Genomic DNA, 17,414 nt, shown 5'->3' on the forward strand with positions numbered 1-17,414 from the left:
CATCATTATGTATTTCCCTTTATCTGAACATCAGCAGGCACTCAGCTGATGATGAAGCATTTGACTCAATTCCACACACATAAAATGAATATTTTTGCACTGATCTGTGGAGCAGACTCATCAGGTTGGTGATGATGTTCACATGAGGAGTCTCTAACGGGGAGGGGGGGATTCCATGTCTCAGCGTCTCCTACTGTAAAATCACTGCGTCATTGCTGCTTCAAATCCTGTTGACAAGCGACATGTTGTAGCGACATAATAAATAAGCGGCGTGGGAGCTCCTGGTGTGGCTCTCTTAATGGTTTCAGTGGTATTTGAACCTCACCCCGCCCCCTTTTTTCCCCCCTCATCCTCCGCGCTGCGCCTTTACGCATACCCGGCGCACCAGCGGGACAGTACGGCTGCAGCAGCGGCTCGCTCTGACCCCAAAGCGCCTTCACACTGGAAAGTCTATTAAACCGAGCTTTTCATCGTGTGTGACAAGTTTCCAGAGGTGAGTTTACATCTAGATTTATCTATCAAATGAATCAGAAAGAGCGAAAGAACAGCCTCAGTGAACTTGATTGAAGTTTTAATACAGCCTCATATTTATATGAGAGTTTGCACTGACTTTTCATGAGTTTGTACATGTCATATATCTCATAATATTCCTGCTATATGTGCATGCTTTCGTGTATATATGTGCTATTTATCAGATAAAAGGGACTTAACTTAACTTCACATTGACTTCTGATGTCATTGCTGTGGAATGGCAGGATTAATCATCAGCCAATTTAAAGAAGAAATAAAAATAAAAAGCTTCCCACTCAGAGGAAGAAAGTTTAGAACAGTTCAGGTACAGGTAAAGCTTGTAAAAGTGTTGACAGAAGCTCATACATGGTGTTAATGTTACCACTGTGTGAGCTTTTCTTCCAAGTCTGACTGAAACCAAATCTGCTCTGCAGCATATTTATACCCGGGAGCAGCAGCAGCAGTATGTCATTACTATTTCCCCCATTGCAGCTCTGGTCAAAATAAATTCTGGCAGTGCTTTGATTTTTATCACTCTGCCTTGTAATTACAGAAGTTAACACAACCTATCAATTTCCATACATGTCAATGACAAGATGTGCCTCTGATTCGGTGGAACGTGACATCAAGTTTGAAGCTGGTGGCCTTCAAGTGTTTTAATTAGGGAGACAAACAGGCAGCTCAGTGGTGGACTCATTACAAGTTGTTTGGGGGGGGGGCAGTGACCTCATGACCTGGCAACCTGCCCGCCACAGAGGCCACCATGTGAAACAGCGCACACAAACAGTGATAAAAGCCTGCCAGTAAACAAACATGCACAGCCATGATCAATAAAAAGCCAGCCTGCTTCATTGATGATGACATTAATGTCAATAAACAACTAGCAGGGGTCCAGTCTGTCCCCTGTGTCTCTCTTTTTCAAGTTAAAGCAGCTCTGTAATCTCCCTGGGGTAGGCGTACAGTAAATCCGTCTTGGTCCCCCTGTACGCAGCCACAGATGGTTAACACATGCATGTGATGTGTTTCCTGTACACCCCCCTTCACATGATTTACACTAATGATACTTGTCAAAGTCCTTGATTAAGTAAACTGGATCAGACTGGAACCTCTGTGGTTTTTCCCTCTGTATCCTTCATTTTTCTATTTTGTACCTGAGCCTGACATTCCTCTAACAGGGAACCTCTCTGACCTTTAGGTGTCATTGACGCAGCCGACCAGGAAGGGGTCAGTTGCAAAAGTGTGAACTTTGAATCATGGCTGCGGTATTTGTTTTCACACCACAGGGATCCCGCCCCCCCTCACACACACCTTTTTTTTCTGGCCACACAAGGTGCTATTGGGAATGACCATCACACCAAATGGTCAAATCTCTGTCAGCAGGATCTCAGCTGCTCAGTAAAGCTCAAAATGGTGAAAATCAGTTTTATAATATCATCGGGAAAAAAGCTGAACCTGTGAGAATCTCTCTCAGAATAAACTAAATCCTGAGGATGCCAGCTTGCTGTGCATGTTTGGAATGTCTCCTCCAGGGGGAGGTGGACTAATAAGAAGAACTCAGGGGTCTGCACCTGTCCTGAGTCCAATCCAGGACTAATATAGAAGTGTAGCCTTCTTCTGCCTTTGTTAGACCACCATAGTCATGTCGTGCTGCTTTCAAAATTAGGCGCTGTCATCATACATATATGTTTTACAGTGGCCGAGAAGTGGCCGAACACCCGACTACCCATGCAAATAGACAAAACACTAGCATTTTAAGGAAACATTGTCATCAGATAGTCACAACATAACAGGGATGTTTTTGGGGATGGACTTGGGTGGGACCAAGCAGCATAAAGCCATGTGGAAGTGTGAGTGAGTGTGCAGTTCGCCAAACAGCCTCTAGAGCGTTGGCTCCTAAAGCAGCCTGGTACAAATACAAACAATTCACTGATAAGTTCTCCTTTAATTTTAATGACAACATTTTGTGAAAATTAGTATTATAATTATTGGTGTGAGCTTCCTTCTGCCTGCCTCAGCTCCATCTCTTTGCCTGTATTTGGAGTTTAGGCAGAGCTGCTAACACGGCGACAGTTGGAGCCTCCCACAGAGACTCAAACCGACAAGTGACATCACAGAAACTTCATCCATAGCTATATACAGTCTATGGCTGGGGCAGTTGAGTCATGGACATGCATACATCTCATTTTCATCTTATATAAGCTACAAACCATCAAACCTTTGCTAATAAAGAGTTATAGACAGACATAGCTGATAAGAAAAGTACATAATCTGTGTGTTATTGTAGAGATTACACATTAACTTTACTGCCCTCCAGGGGGCAAGCTTCTCCGTAATAAAGACACATATCATTTATGCACTTCTTGCTATAGGCAAACTGTGGACTAAATCTTAAATACTTCTACAACAACAAATGAAGGATGAGAAAACGTGTTAGAAGAAAAGAGGACAGTTTATACAAGCATGAGAGGTATAAACAGAAGCAAAGAGGCAACAAAGAAGGCAAATTAGGACTGCCAGTACCAGCAGAAGCAGGAAGCAGAGAGGCTCAGAGAGTATGGATATTTATTGAAGCATGAAAATGTTTTCTTGGCCGAGGAGGAAGTGTAGCCGTGTTTTGCTTGGATTCAAGTTGAGCACGGACGGTGAAAATAGGGCCGTAATTGAAAGTCAAAGGGTGACCCTGAAAAATGCGGCCTTATCTTGTATGTTTGTTCACCTGGTTAGCGGGGTTAGCGAGTGGAAGACATGTGCAGAGAAGGGAGGAGGGAGAAGATCTGCGATAAAACACAAAGGCTGCTCAAGACAAACTACAGCAGCGTAAACAGTTTACAGAGTTATGGCCGTCAAACCTGAGATTATGTGTTTGTGTGTGGCCCAACAACTGTTTTGTTCATGTTGTTTCATCCCTCATAAGTCAGTCAGGACACTCAGAGAAGAAGAAGAAGAAGAAGAAGAAGAAGAAGAAGAAGAAGAAGAAAAAAGGAAAGGGAAAATGGAAAGAGAAGGAACAAAGGAAAGAGGCACAATAGAAACAAAGACTGACCAAGACAGTGATGGAAAAAGAAACTGAAGAAATGAGACACAAAATGTCAGCAAAGGAGAGAGATTCAGACCCGAACATGGTTTCAATCTGCAGAGATGATTAAAAAAGAAAGATGTTTGATGGTCGTAATCGAGAGAAAAACTCTGCCGACTGATGCTCTGCTCAGGAATGCACACACACACATACACACACACGGCTCCTATTAGACTGTGGTTACTCTGGTTTATATCCAGCAAAGCCACCTCAAGAAACAAACTGTACATAGTGACATGGAGACATTGTATCAGGTCTGTGATGTATGAATGCAACAAAATCCTCTGATTGGTGACTTGGCTGAAAAAGCAAATTAAATCTGAATCTAAATGCTGGACTGGAAGTGTATGAAGCAAATGTCAGTGGGATTTACTTGAACCGCAAATGTCTGGACCGGATTTGGTGTCAATCCTTCAATGAGATGTGTTACCGGATAAGCAGAAACGAGGGGTTCTGTGTGGGTCTGAAGGGACGAAATAAAGAAAGTATGATTCTGGATACGGAAGGATTCACAACCGTAAACAACTTCGGACATTTCTGTGCCTTGCAGGGACTGCTGGTAACGGGCCTTAAGTGCTTGACTATAGTGTGATGCTGCACATCTTTGACCACCTTTAAATCTTTAGTCCTGCACATCAGTGGCAGTGTAGAAACCCTTAAAGTTCTGAAACCAGAACCCACAGTTTTTGCTTTTATTCCCCTCTGACAGATACCAGAACCAGTGGACCTTCCAGGGTGGAAGCAGCCAGGCCTTGCCCAGAAAACAACGCCCTACTGGGGACAACGGAGGAGATGAAGGATTAGGAGATAATCCAGGGTATGTCCAAGTTACCCCTATTCTTTTCTGAGATTTAAGACAAAAACAGACTTACAGGATTAGCATTATTGACGTTAACATTAGCTTATTGTGGGCGTTTTGTTCTCTCAAACTCACAAAACACAGCAAGTGCGAAGGCATTCCACAGCAAGGAAGGAAAGAGAGTGGATAGGATGTTCAGATAAAACGAGCTCTGACCGGAGGTTTCAGATACAGAACAGCAGTCAGAGGGGAGCGACCCCCTCCTACTGCTGTGGTCAAAGGTCTTTTAACAGGATTACAGCCGAGACAAAAGCTTTCCGTAAGCACGCAGTCAGAGTAATTAATGCCTCCTGGTGTATTCCTGTACTTGCGTTTTTAATTTTTTAAATCATTGTGTAATTATAAGTTATGCGTTAGGCTGAGGTTTTTCGGTCTTCATTGTGTCTGCAGTCACTGCGGACTTCTTTTTCATGGGAACATGCACATGGCCCCTGCAGACTCACACTGTCTCAGCTTCATGATCACACCTCGGTATTACTGGTCCCCTGCGTCTCTTTGTGAGGCTTTTTTCGCTCAGGGCTGGTATGTGGCATGTTTCCTCCCAGATGCCCCTCTTAAAACTGCAGCCAGGGGAAGTGGAGCGTAGGGTCTGGGACTGCGGTCAGCAGCAAATTACAAGGACTGCCTTGGACCTGACGCAATCCCCCCCCGTCTCATGAACCATAGCAGGTCATTAATGAAGCCAGACAGGGGCCATGCATGCGTGGGAGGCCCCGCCGACATTTAGCTGCTGCAGTGAAAAGCTTTTAAAGAGAAGCAGAGGTCCTTGTCGGGGCTGCCTCATGCTATCAAAACAAGATCTGAATATCAATTGCTCTGCCGGCAAAGAACCAGGTCCAGTTTTCATCAAAGATCAGGTGGTTGAAGAGCGATTAAACAGTTTGAGGCAGTTGTTTCTTATCAGGAAACCTTCATTATCTCTTCCTATCTCTTCCTTGTTTATAAACAAATCTGTCTTTTCTGTAAAAATGCAAAATGAACTTTGTGTAACCTGTATGCTACATAAAGCAGCACAAAATGGAAGCAGGAATTCCCTGAAAGTCCAAATGTTTTTTTTTTATGGATAAGAAGCAGACTTTGGTTTTCAGCACAGAGGACTGACTGTGGTCTAAATTTAGATGGTTCCAGACCAGCGGACACTTGGAACGCGGAATCCTTTAAAACCTGCGGGAATATACAGCCAAAAAAAGAGGGCGGTTACAGTACTTTACAAGTACATACAGCATCCATGTCGTCTACATGTCGTCCATTTTTCTCAATATACCTCAAAATCAAGCACATCCCTGTCTGCACTTTAAAGATAGATGTTTCCCTCTGTTTCTCCTCTCTATAGATGGCTCCATGGTGCGACCGCAGAACCGTTTGCAGCTGGACTCCGACCTATTTCTGAGCTGATGTTGATGAAGCCAAAGCCCGAAGCGAGCCAAGCAACCTGACCACACTCCAACTGGATCGACTGCCTCCACAAACACAACTGCATAGTGTTCTCCTCAATTTATGCCTGTTTAATTCAGCCAGCTATGCATGACAACAAGCTACAAAGAGCGGCACAGAGTTTGGCCTGTACATGATAAACAGAGATTATATTCCAGTGAACTATTTGGCGCTGCGGGCCGGGAGTTCAGTAATTACACCATCTTGGAATAACCTTTGAGAGTGATTTTTCAGGTCCACGCTTCTCTGTCAGAAGCTGAAATCTGCCGTTCATTTTGACCTTTCAGTGGGATTTAATCCAGGAATTGTTTCCAGCTGATTTTCCATCCATCTCTTTGTGATCATGAATCTTCAGGAAAAGCTTTCAGGCCTCAAAGGTCTGGTCTCACACTCCCACAGCAAGCGTCGTCTTAAAGGTGAACTCACGGTGGACATGATCAGCCCACCTCTGGGTGACTTCCGCCACACCATGCACGTGGGCCGTGGTGGCGATGTGTTTGGGGACACCTCCTTCCTCAGCAATCATGGCGGGACAGGGAACGGGAACAACGGTGAAACAGATTCTATATCCAGTCCTGACAACAAGATAGGAGCGTTCTTCAGCAGGACGCTCCGTCAGATTAGGAGGGGGTCAGACAATAGACCCAGAGAAGGATCCAAGGATCTGTCGCCGCCGCCTCCTGCTGTTTCTCCCATCATTAAGAATGCCATCTCCCTCCCCAGGCTGGATGTGGACCTGCCAAATGGGAGTCCCACCACCAAAGTGCTCTTCCCCAGTTCTCACAGCACACCAGAGGACAAGAAGAGCTCATACGGTGAGGATCTCTTTTCCTAATAATAACCTGCATTCCAAGAGTTAATAAGTAGCCACTAAAGAGTCAGATATTTCCTTTAGGACTTGAACAGAGCTGAAATGTGGTGTTTTATTTGTGTTTTTCTGCTTGTTTGTGCCTGAACTTGTCTCTTGTTTCTACTTATTCTCTGTGTGATATCATCTTTCCTCATTATGGATCTCTTGCTTGCTTTATTGTTGAAATAAGCTTTTGTTTACTGTTTTGGATCACTGGATACGACCAAAATATCTTGACTGGAACTTTCTCAGCATGATGTCATAGCATCCAATTTTCCCCCAGTTATTCAAGGATTAAGCGAAGAGCACCACCAAATCCCAAAATTGTCCTTAAGCTTAAGCGTGTATGTTTTCCTTTAAATTAAACAGCAGTGTTGCTAAACAAAGTAAAAACACGTGAGCGAGGGTCAAACGAGTTAACCAGTGTTGACTGGAAAGTACGGAGAAGCTGCAAACACGTGTGGAGCTGCAGTCAAACTCATCCCTCGCTTCTACCCTGTAATCTGGAGACAGATTTGCCCCAGATGTCCTTATGATTCACCTTGGCTCATAATCGGTGGCGTTTGCACTGATAACACCACAGAGATCCAGACAGGGCTGTCTGGGAGGCTGCATGAGTGACCCATGCTAACACCACACTCATAGCACAGTGTCAGCCCTCCCTCTGTGTGTGTGTGTCTGAACAAGCACACAGTGCTCTTGCATGCAAAGTCTCTGCCTCGGTGTTAGTAGTAGTGTTGACAACAAAGTTGTGTTGGGCCTTTGAAATCCATCTTCTAATTGCACCATTTCTTACAAAATAATATGAAAGTCATCAGGACACAGTTTAAGCTGTAATCCTTCTTACTTATATGAAGTCTGCTTTGCTTTCTAGTAATAATGTGTTGTGACACGTCCAGTCGAGTCCTCCACAGATAAAGTGTTTCTCTGGTTAAAATGTGTGAATCTGTGAAATCAGACGGCGTTTTCTTTGGTTGGAATTAAAAAACCTCCAGACTCTCTGCCCATGGCTGGCATTGAGAAGTGTTGTGGTAATTCACCCATTTGGGTCATGCAGGCAGCAGTGTGTGTGTGTGTGTGTGTGTGTGTGAGGGGGGGAGAGAGAGAGAGAGAGAGAGTGACTTGTTAAGTGATCTGGCAGGGTCAGGCAGATGATTCACTGTTGGCAGAGCAGACCTTGGCTTGCTGGCTTGTTGTGGAACAGGATGGGATCACACTGCCCCCTGCTGGAAGTGGATGATGAGTCATGTTAAAAGTGACAACTTGTGTAAACAGATCAATTTGTGGCCTTGACATAAAGTGGATATTGATCAGTTACGTTTTTGTGCTGTGTCTTCTTCAGGTCTGGAGTCTGGTTTCGTCACTTTGCCTCGCCTTTCTCGCTCTGAGCGCCAGCAGCCTTCCATCTCCATCCCCGCCTCCTGCTCCTCGAACATTCACCGCGGTTCCTTCACTGACCCCACTGAAGCCATTTTATCCACCTGCTCCACTTCGATCGTGGCTTCCAACACCAAGCGCACCACCACCGCCTTCTCTGACTCCCTCCCTTCCCTCACCTCTCTGGACACCTTCACCTTTGACCTCGGTCCCTCCCTTATGAGCGAGGTGTTCAGCCTGATCGACGGCCACCCAGAGGAGCACACCCACACCTGGGACACGGAAGAGGTGGGGTCGGCGTGCGGGCTGACCACTGAAGGATCAGAGATGGACTCGGCGACTATCTCATACGTAGATTCCTTGCTGAGGGAGGACTGCGGGGGCAGCAAGAGTCCACACAGGGCTGAATGGGAGGAAGAGGAGGAGGGGAGCATGATAGAGGTGAACGGAGTCGGGCTTTCCGTTAAAGTGCCTGACGTTGTGATGGGGTCACATGAACGTGCGATGGTGGGAGTCAGGATGGAGAGTGAGCGGTTCCAGAGCGCTACGGATGTGCTCGCACGCCACTATGGCGTCAGCCTCTTAAAGGGACAGAGCAGGATGGAGGCAGGAGATTCAGATAAGGCCTTCATGAACCAGCCGAAGAAGAAAATGTGCTACAGCTACATGGACGACGACGACGAAATCAAAGTCTGAAGGGAGCAAATCATAGATCTTTGATGACAATTTTTAAAAAAGTTACCTGATTCTCTATAATTCCAATCATATAAATCCTTTTCATGGTTGCCAAGGCTGGTTCTTATGAGGGGATGACCATGAAAACTACAACGGGGATCCTGGGTTCCTTACTTCGGTGTAATCGTACTCTAAGGATGTAAAGTTTTGATGCAAACCTGCTGCTGAATGTATCTGAGAGGGGACTCGATGCTGCACGCTTCCTGATCTGCACATTAAGGATGACTGCTTTTTATAACAATAGACTGAAACAAAAAGAACACATGGAAAGTGAGGATGTGCCAGAGAATGTAGATAAGATGGTGTCAAAGGAAATACCACCATTACTCAATATAGAAATTGCAAAGTTTGTCGTAGACTTCCTCATACGTGAAGGGAAAAAAAGAGTGCACTACCGAGAGCACAGTGAGGAAGTGAGAGTTGGAAAAATATATTTAATCTTTCTGCATCTTTGTGGCATCACTACAATTTTTTTTGTCAGCTTTTTCACTCAGGAATATAACACCAGGAAAGAAAAAAAGGGAAGAGATCAGGAATCTCGGAATGTGTGAAACCTCGTGAGATGAACCAAAGCAACACAAACACTACATGGACTGAGGGAATATGAAACGTAAATGTTGGACTTTGCTCGATGCAACTACAGCCTGAACCATATAATTATTCATTTTATGCTGCAGACCTCCTATATAGATACTCCGTGCACCTTTATTTGATTTAAATTCTGACTCCTGTATTGCTTTTTATAGAAGAATTGTCATTTATATGTTCGTTTATACAACTGTACATGAAGACTGACCTCCTATAGATATGTACCTACAGTATGAGCACCTGCAGTACATAGTGCAATTCACATCCATATGCTGCAGTCAGTACCAATGATATACTATGATGCTATGAATTGACAATAAAGATGTTTTTAATTAGGTGTGCGTTTGATTACATTGTTTTAGTTACTTTTGGGGTTGGTTTAAAGGAATATTCCACCCAAAATCCTTGACCATATTTTGAAGAAGTGGCTGTAATTTGTTAAATATGAAACTCCAACTCAGTGTTAAGGTTCATTAGTTAATTTTCCTCAGCTTACACAAGCACTGTTCATTTATACATTTATAGAAAATGCCACCCTAAAACACTTATTATTTCTGTGACCATTAAGATATGGGAAATATAAAATGTCAGAATAAATAAAAAGGGACTTGCTGAAACATCACCAAATTCAGTGTAGAGGTAAAAACAAAATAAGTGTTTCTGCTGCCAGTAAACTAGATAAAGATAGATAAAAATTTGTTTTTTTCACTGTGCTATAGAAGGGACCTCTTTTGCCTGTGATGGTGGAGGAAGCGGTGGAGGGCAGTTTGGAGCTCTGAGTCCGGGCTTCTTCGCCGGAGGCTTTTTGAGGCTAGGTTGTAGAGCTCTGGGTGCGGCCATCGGCCGAGGCCTAGAAGTGTCCGCTGCTGCTGCCTCGGCTGTAGTTGGGGGTGGAGGGGCCTGGGCCTTGGGAGGTGCCGGAGGCCTGGGTTTGGTGAACTGAATGGTCACCTGATCATTGGCTTTGGTTGGGTTGAATGTTCTCTTTGCTGTGAGGTTGTAAAACAAAGATGGTGGGAAAATAAGGCTCATGCTTGTCATGCTACACACATAATATCACAACATCAGACAGATAAGGAAAAGAATTTAAGCCTCTGTTGACCAGTGAGGCAGTTACAACAGTGTGAGAGATGACGCACGAACATAGAGACTGATATTTTTGGTCAGTGGTGAGAGACTTCCTGTTTCCTGTGTACACCCTAGTTGTTACAACAAGACTTGTAGATTGACTTTTCTTCCCTCAGCTTGCACAAACAAGCCTCAATTCTGACTTTGTCACACAGAAAAGAGCAAAAGTACAGAATCCTTGCAGGATATTACAACAGGCCTGGTCCCTCAGCCCAAAAATAACAGTGAATGAAAGGGCTTCTGTTTAAGGAAGTGTATTATAAACCACTTAAAGGGACAGTACACGAATATTACATGTGATTATATGTGAAATCCTGGTGATGCCATTGTGCTGTCTTATCTTCTTGTATTGGGTTTTTACTTACGTTTATATGGTGATGCTATCTTCACAAGTGCTTTGGGTGAGTCTGGTGGTGCTTCCAAAATTGGCTCCAGCTGGCTCTGATCCGAGCACTGCTTCTGGGTGGGACTCTTTGTCTGACCCGCGTTTGGCGCTGATCCTGCTGCTCTAGGAATCGGGGCTGGGTTCTGGTTTGAGCTACATGAATAGGAAGCACTGGAGGCCAGAGTGGGGCTGGGATTGAGGAAAGGTGAGCCACTGGAAGTTGTGTTTTGATGGGCTGATTGTGGTGGTGCTGCTGCCTCCTCTGCTGCTGGGCCCGCCCATGTGGAGGTGCTGCTGCGACTGGTAACAGAGCCGGATTTCACCAGGAAGAAGCTGCTACTGTCCTGAGACGCTGTGCTGAGGTACAGAGACAGAGAAGGTTTGATGATTCCAACTGTTTTTGTAGCCACAGTGCATTAGAATAGAGCCGCTTCTCAGTCAGGAAGTGTGACATTGTTTTATTAACAATAATTGGTGGCAGGGTGGGAAGGTGGTACCTGTTTGTCTTGGAGACTGGGAGGTGATAAGAGGAGATGGAGGAGGCGGTGGATGATGAGGAAACTGTTCTGCTCAGTCTCTCCTTTTCTGAAAAGAAAGACTGCGCAGCAGGAGGAGGTACATCTGGAACATCGGGTAAGTCTGGAATCTCAAAGGATAAAGCTGACAAAAAAAAAAACAGTTTCAGGGGTGCCTCTTCAGATAATATTTCATATAGCGAGTGGTCAAGAAGCATGAATGTTTGGCATACCTTCAGGGAAGAGACTGGAGCTGTACTGAATAAGAGGCTCGATGACTGTCACCACCTGGACTGATGAGGCTGATGCCATGTCAAACAGAGCTGCTTCCCTTCAGAGACACAAACACACACACCACAACTCAGACTGCACTAAACTTGTCAAGCCCATAATGGCAGCTTGTTTTGCTAAAAAAAAAAAAAAAAAACGCTGCCCGTTGAGAATTGACCACAGACTCTATCAGCTTCTCCTTCACAGAAATATGCTCACAGGCCAATGCATGTGTTTTATCTGCTCACAGGATGCTGTGGTTGTGTGCAAGCTTGTTTGGTAGATTAAATGTGTAGTGGTGGAAGATCCTTCACTCAAAATAGACGTGTTATTTCAGATTTGGACATATACTATATACTATATACTCCAAAAGAAGAAGAAGTAGATTTGAGGAGTCCATATCACCACACAGTGCAGCCAAGGCTGTCAAAAACTGTGGAAAGTCCAACATTTCCTTTTAAAATGTACAGTAAAAAGGAGGGTAATGCCACATTTTTATAAAGTATGTGAAGCCAGCAATAGAAAGGTTTTATAATTACGCACCCCTCAGCTCGTGGCCAGAGCAGGTTTGGTCCCAGGACGATGGCGATGTTACTGGGTGTCATCTTGTTAACAGCTTGCTGTTCAGATAACAGAGACAAAAACTGGACAAGGTACCTGAAAAAAAAACAAAGTCGACTGGGTAAAGGCAGTTTGAAATGTTTGATCATGTGACACTGAAAAAAAAAAAACATGGCTGCCCACCTGAGGTTGTTGTAGTTTTCAGGTGGTAGTTTCTTCAGGAGCAACTTGAACTGTTCCAGCTTCTCATTCAGGTCTTTTTCCCTGTGAGAAGAAAAATGTCAAAACTCAAAAAAAAAAACAACAACAAGGAGAAATGTAGGTGTGAGTGTAAGGATCATACGCACCCCGCTGCTTTAAACCAGTCGTTATAGAGTTCAAAGGTCATCAGAGGTTCGGGAAGTTCTCGAAGGTAACACTTCAAAGCTCCTGTCAACAAATTCAGAGATAAATCTCATTAGAGAAACAATAATATTTATGAAACCTTAACGTCTGTGAGAGCTTTTATTTCCTTCTTGGTTCATGGGAAATGGTACATTTTACATTACTGGACGCAGCAGCAGAGAGAGAGAGATGTGCTTGGAGAAAACAGAAGAGGAACTGAGTTGTGAAGATAAGCTCTGAAAGTCACAGTGACAGAGAAGACACAGAAAATCAACTGTAATAAAAACTCAAGAAGAAGTTAAAGGAAAAAAAGATCCATGCGTACCTGCCACAGCATGAGGGTCCATGCTGAAGTCACTGTGGTCTACATTCCCCTGATCCAGACAAGTCTTCAATCTCTTGACCACTGAGGCTGCAGCTGCCAAACGAAACAAACCCTGAGGAAGGAGAGACGTGGAGAAACAGGCGATCAAACTATTTTACAAGGGAATTCAAGCATGAATTCAAGCAACACTAGAGAATAAGAAAAGTATGACTTAAAGCAGCTAATAAAGTGTAATGATCTCCACTGTGAACCCTGTGGTGTCGTCTTACCTCCTCCCTCATGCCTGTCCTCAGCAGCATGTGAATACACTCCTGGATCGGCACAGCGATTTCTCTGTTGCTTTGAGACAGGTGTGAGAGCAGATCCTCCCCATACACCTTCTGACCGGAGAGGCTTGGTGCTGGGCCTGAGGAGCCAGGTCAGCACAAAAATGAAACAACAACACATATAGATTTATCATCACAGCAGTGTGAACAGCCCTCACCTTTCTGATTGTGGTTCTCCTTAAGCTCGCTGATGTTTTTTTCCAGGAACTCGACTGAATTTTTGTGGTATTCTGCTTGCAGCTCGAGGAGCTGTGGGTGAAGAAACAAGAGAAGTGATGGATTTTAAAAAAAAACAATCTGTGGTTAGATTGAAAAATGCAACAGAAAATGTTTTGTTAGTCGGAAAACAAAAAACACTACAGCAACTCACATGGATGAAGTGATTAGCATAGTCATCCTCCTTAGTTGCGAAGTGATAGAGGTCTGCAGAGTACTGGTCCTGCAGTGACAGAAAAACAGAGAGGTCAGAGGTTCAGGGCCTCGTCTGCATCAGCCCAGGTGGTTATAAAAGGAAACACAGGTACCCTGATGCTCTCCAACTTCCTCCAAGCTTCTTCCACTTCCTCCCTCAGCCCATCCTGCTTTGCCTGGGGCCCAGTGCTGGCCTGGCTCCTGACCACACACACACACACACAAAGAAATATGTGTGGTTAAACTATAACACAAACAATCCCAAGCGAGGCTGTGTAACTCACTTTATTTTAGCATTGTTCCAGTCCAGAGTGAGCTTTGCAAACTGCTTCTTGTTCTTAAGGATTTCTGGTAGATCATCCTGAATGGAAAACAAGTAAATTATATTACTTTATAAATAAAAATTGATTACACACACACACACGAGTAATGCACTAAAGTTTCTTTTTTGAAGTATGAAGCATTTTCACTTCACCTCACTGAGTTTGTTGAGCGGCTCCAGGACTTCCTTCTCCACCTTCATCTCAAAGTCTGCCAGCATGTTGGCAAGTATCTTCTCCATGAAACAACACATCTCCAGCACCCTCCTACCACACACACACATTTAAAACTATAAAAATACATTTACAATAAGATCCAGAGAAGGATTAAAAGGAAGCAATGACCACATACTCTATTATGTTCTTCACCCATCAATTCACACATTATACACCATAACATAAGGTACATTACAGCTGGTAACTATATATAAAACACAAACACATGGCTTTGGTCACAAGCCGTAGACAGGATCCTCTTTCTTTTTCATCTAGAACTGAAAAACTGAAAGCCTCCACACAAGCAAACAAAAGTCACAAGGTTTTCACATGACAACACAACAGCTGATTCAGAGTCCAGGTGTAGAAAATGGATGGATGTGTTGATGTACTGATGGAGGATCAAACCTGTCACCTGATTGAGGACTCTGCATCAAAGTCTTTGAGGCTTTCGGCCATGCTGATGGACAGCAGCATCAGAGGAAGCTTTTTCTGTGGAGAGAAAAGCAGCTGTGACACTTTGAACTCAGCTACGTTAAAGGTTTTGCAGACACCTTGTAGATGCAGGGGTCTCATCACCATTCGTTTTTCAGCCTCCAGTCCGGGCTGACTCTGCATGCAGCACTGCAGCTTCTTATGGAGGACCTGAGCTGCCTTCTTGGCCGGTTCCACTCGCTGCTCCACCTTTATTTACACAGAGACACAGACACATGCAGGGAAGCTTATGATCAGAACAACATGCAGCTGAACAAACCAACTTTAATATCATGAATATACTAGAAAAGGGCATTTTCTGAAGAAAATGCAAGTTTGATTGCTGCAGCTGAAGCATTGCTTTGAACACTGATGTGAAGGATTGCTCTGATTCTCCAGCAATTTAGAGCTTTGTATGCCTCTGTGTGTCAGCCTATCACCATGGTAACAGCAGAGGAGACCTCAAAAACCACTCCAAATTTGAGAGCCTGGTGTGCGGAAATGATTCGGAATTAGAAAGTTCTGAATACAAGTTTGATAGAGCAGCATCTAATGAGCGTTTTAAGACTAAAATGTAGCTTGAAATTTGTAGGAGGAGATACATTTGGCAGATGAGCCTCGTTGAAGGGCTCTCTCATAGACTCCTATGTTAAAATGATGCATAAATTGCTTAACATTTGGAAAATGAAAAATTATAATTTTTTGAAACAAACTTGAAGTTGACCCGGAATGTCCTCTGTGAGATGAACATTTTGATAGTTAAATGGCTGAAATCGGTCAATGTATGCTGAAGATACGCTGCCCCAATAAAACGTACGGAAGAAGAAGAAGAAAAAGAAAGAGGGTGAAGAACAATAGTTTGATCGCCTAGCAACGGCAATCAAACTAATTAGTTGCTTCTCACCATAACCAGGTCCTCATGTAGGAGCTCGGTGGCATCTTGTGACCTGCAGACATTTTAGCAACAAATGAGAGTTACATACACCCCCACACTGCGATATGCTACCTTTAAGGCCAGTGAGAAATCAAAGGTAAGGAAAGGACATTTTGACTAACAAGCACCACAAACAGCTCAATAGCTGAGTGTGGGCTGTTTCTGTGGTTATGCTCAAAACTGAGGGAAGCAGATTCAACAGAGGTGACAACTTTTGAGCTTCTAAACTCTTGTGTCACACCAAAAGGAAGCCCAACCCAGTTCACAGCATGGTCATAACTGCTTCACTACCTACACGGTGTCATTTCTTATTTCCTGACATTTCAGAACATAAGAAGGGAGAAAAACCTGGACATGGCTGAACCACTCACCAGTTCCTCTTTAACGTGTGTAGAACAAGTGTTAGTGTTAAGCAGTGGAAATCGTTCAAGACTGTAGGGTAGGTGGAAGCAAAAGTGTGTGATAGGTGTGTGTGTGTGTGTGTGTGTTTGCATGAGTGCACAGTTTCAGTACAAACTGAGAACTGGGTGAAGTGCTGCTGTGGTAGTTGGAGCCCACGCTGCTCTGCTGCAGATGCATGCTATGTAGGTTTATTATTAAACCAGACTGTGTCAGAGGTAAAGGTGGCATGGTCTGCTAACACGCATATTTAGCCCTGCAGCATGAAGGTTAGTACCAAAAAAAAAAACCCAAGTGTGGGTGGATGATTTGGTCACCCACGTTTGTCAGTCAACTAGTTTGTTTCGACTCAAAGATATCATTACACCATCAGGGCGACCAGGTGAATGCCAAGACATTCCACAGCCTGAAATGATTTTTTTCATTTACATAAAAGCTTTACTTTATCCTTAAACACCACATTAGTAACTGTGAAAACGAGAACATGAACATTTCCTCAAAGTAACACCACAACTGAATAATGAAGAGAAGTGCGCATAGATTTTCACCAAATATAGGACATTATGTTGCCAAAATTGAGGAAAATTAAATAAGTACTTAGCTTAAAGATAATGTGAACTTAAGGGTTGCATAAGCTGTGACACTACAACAATGAGAGCCACCACAACTTCACCCTTAGACCTGATTATGCATTTATTTTTAACAGCTAAGTAACTGTGGTCACCACCATAAAACATAACGAAACCTGTGAGCTCACACAAAACCTAGAAAACCCTTAAATGTAGTCTTAACATAAGTGTTCAATATATGAATGAGTTAAAACACAAATATTAACAGACAGGCTTACTTTGCCGCAGAGCCGAACTGCTTCAAGATGCTCAGAGACTGCCGGAGCATGCTGGCAGTGAAGTCCAACCAGCTTTTCTAACCGACTCTCTCAGACCTGTTCAGGGTCCCACTCAGGGTCTGGCTCTGTCACTTCATCAGGATGAAAAGGTACAGACCTGCCACCCTTCCTTTGGTGGTGGTTGTTTGTCAGTGTGTGTGTGTGTGTTTTGGTTGTCAGTTTTCGTTCTTGTTTTAGGAGTGCGCTCGTAAGTCACATCTAAGAGTAGTCAGCAAATGAGGAAGTTGCACAGATGAAATGTGAGCTGCGAGAAGGGAAGAGAAATCCTTTTCAGGTTTGCCTGTCACCACACTATGACTTAGCATTAAGCCTAGAGAAAGATGCAACACTGATAATTGTATTCAGAGAGGGGACTTTATAAGTATTTGATTTCTGTATGACACCATCACCATGTATTGTGCTGCAGTGTTACATGTTGCTGCATGCATAC

At 43.9% G+C, this 17,414-nt stretch overlaps 2 protein-coding genes across 2 annotated transcripts; one reads left to right on the forward strand and one right to left on the reverse strand.

The window, feature by feature from the left end:
• The first annotated feature begins 275 nt into the window (after positions 1-275).
• cdc42ep1a (CDC42 effector protein (Rho GTPase binding) 1a) lies at positions 276-9,766 on the forward strand. The gene is made up of 4 exons (XM_028407430.1): positions 276-493; positions 4,296-4,403; positions 5,779-6,694; positions 8,072-9,766. The coding sequence occupies exons 3-4, from the start codon at positions 6,223-6,225 to the stop codon at positions 8,800-8,802; spliced, it is 1,203 nt and encodes a 400-aa protein (XP_028263231.1). The 5' UTR covers positions 276-493; positions 4,296-4,403; positions 5,779-6,222; the 3' UTR covers positions 8,803-9,766.
• Positions 9,740-17,204, reverse strand: sh3bp1 (SH3-domain binding protein 1). Its single transcript, XM_028407427.1, has 18 exons — positions 16,925-17,204; positions 15,649-15,691; positions 14,850-14,954; positions 14,686-14,762; positions 14,210-14,321; positions 14,019-14,095; positions 13,848-13,935; positions 13,694-13,762; positions 13,482-13,572; positions 13,267-13,403; positions 12,998-13,109; positions 12,636-12,717; positions 12,472-12,552; positions 12,271-12,384; positions 11,691-11,788; positions 11,440-11,602; positions 10,923-11,299; positions 9,740-10,418 (listed from the first exon to the last, which is right to left on the reverse strand). The coding sequence occupies exons 1-18, from the start codon at positions 16,972-16,974 to the stop codon at positions 10,135-10,137; spliced, it is 2,160 nt and encodes a 719-aa protein (XP_028263228.1). The 5' UTR covers positions 16,975-17,204; the 3' UTR covers positions 9,740-10,134.
• Positions 17,205-17,414: the final 210 nt, after the last annotated feature.

The sequence above is a fragment of the Parambassis ranga genome, chromosome 6 (assembly GCF_900634625.1).
Source record: "Parambassis ranga chromosome 6, fParRan2.1, whole genome shotgun sequence".
Taxonomy (NCBI): domain Eukaryota; kingdom Metazoa; phylum Chordata; class Actinopteri; family Ambassidae; genus Parambassis; species Parambassis ranga.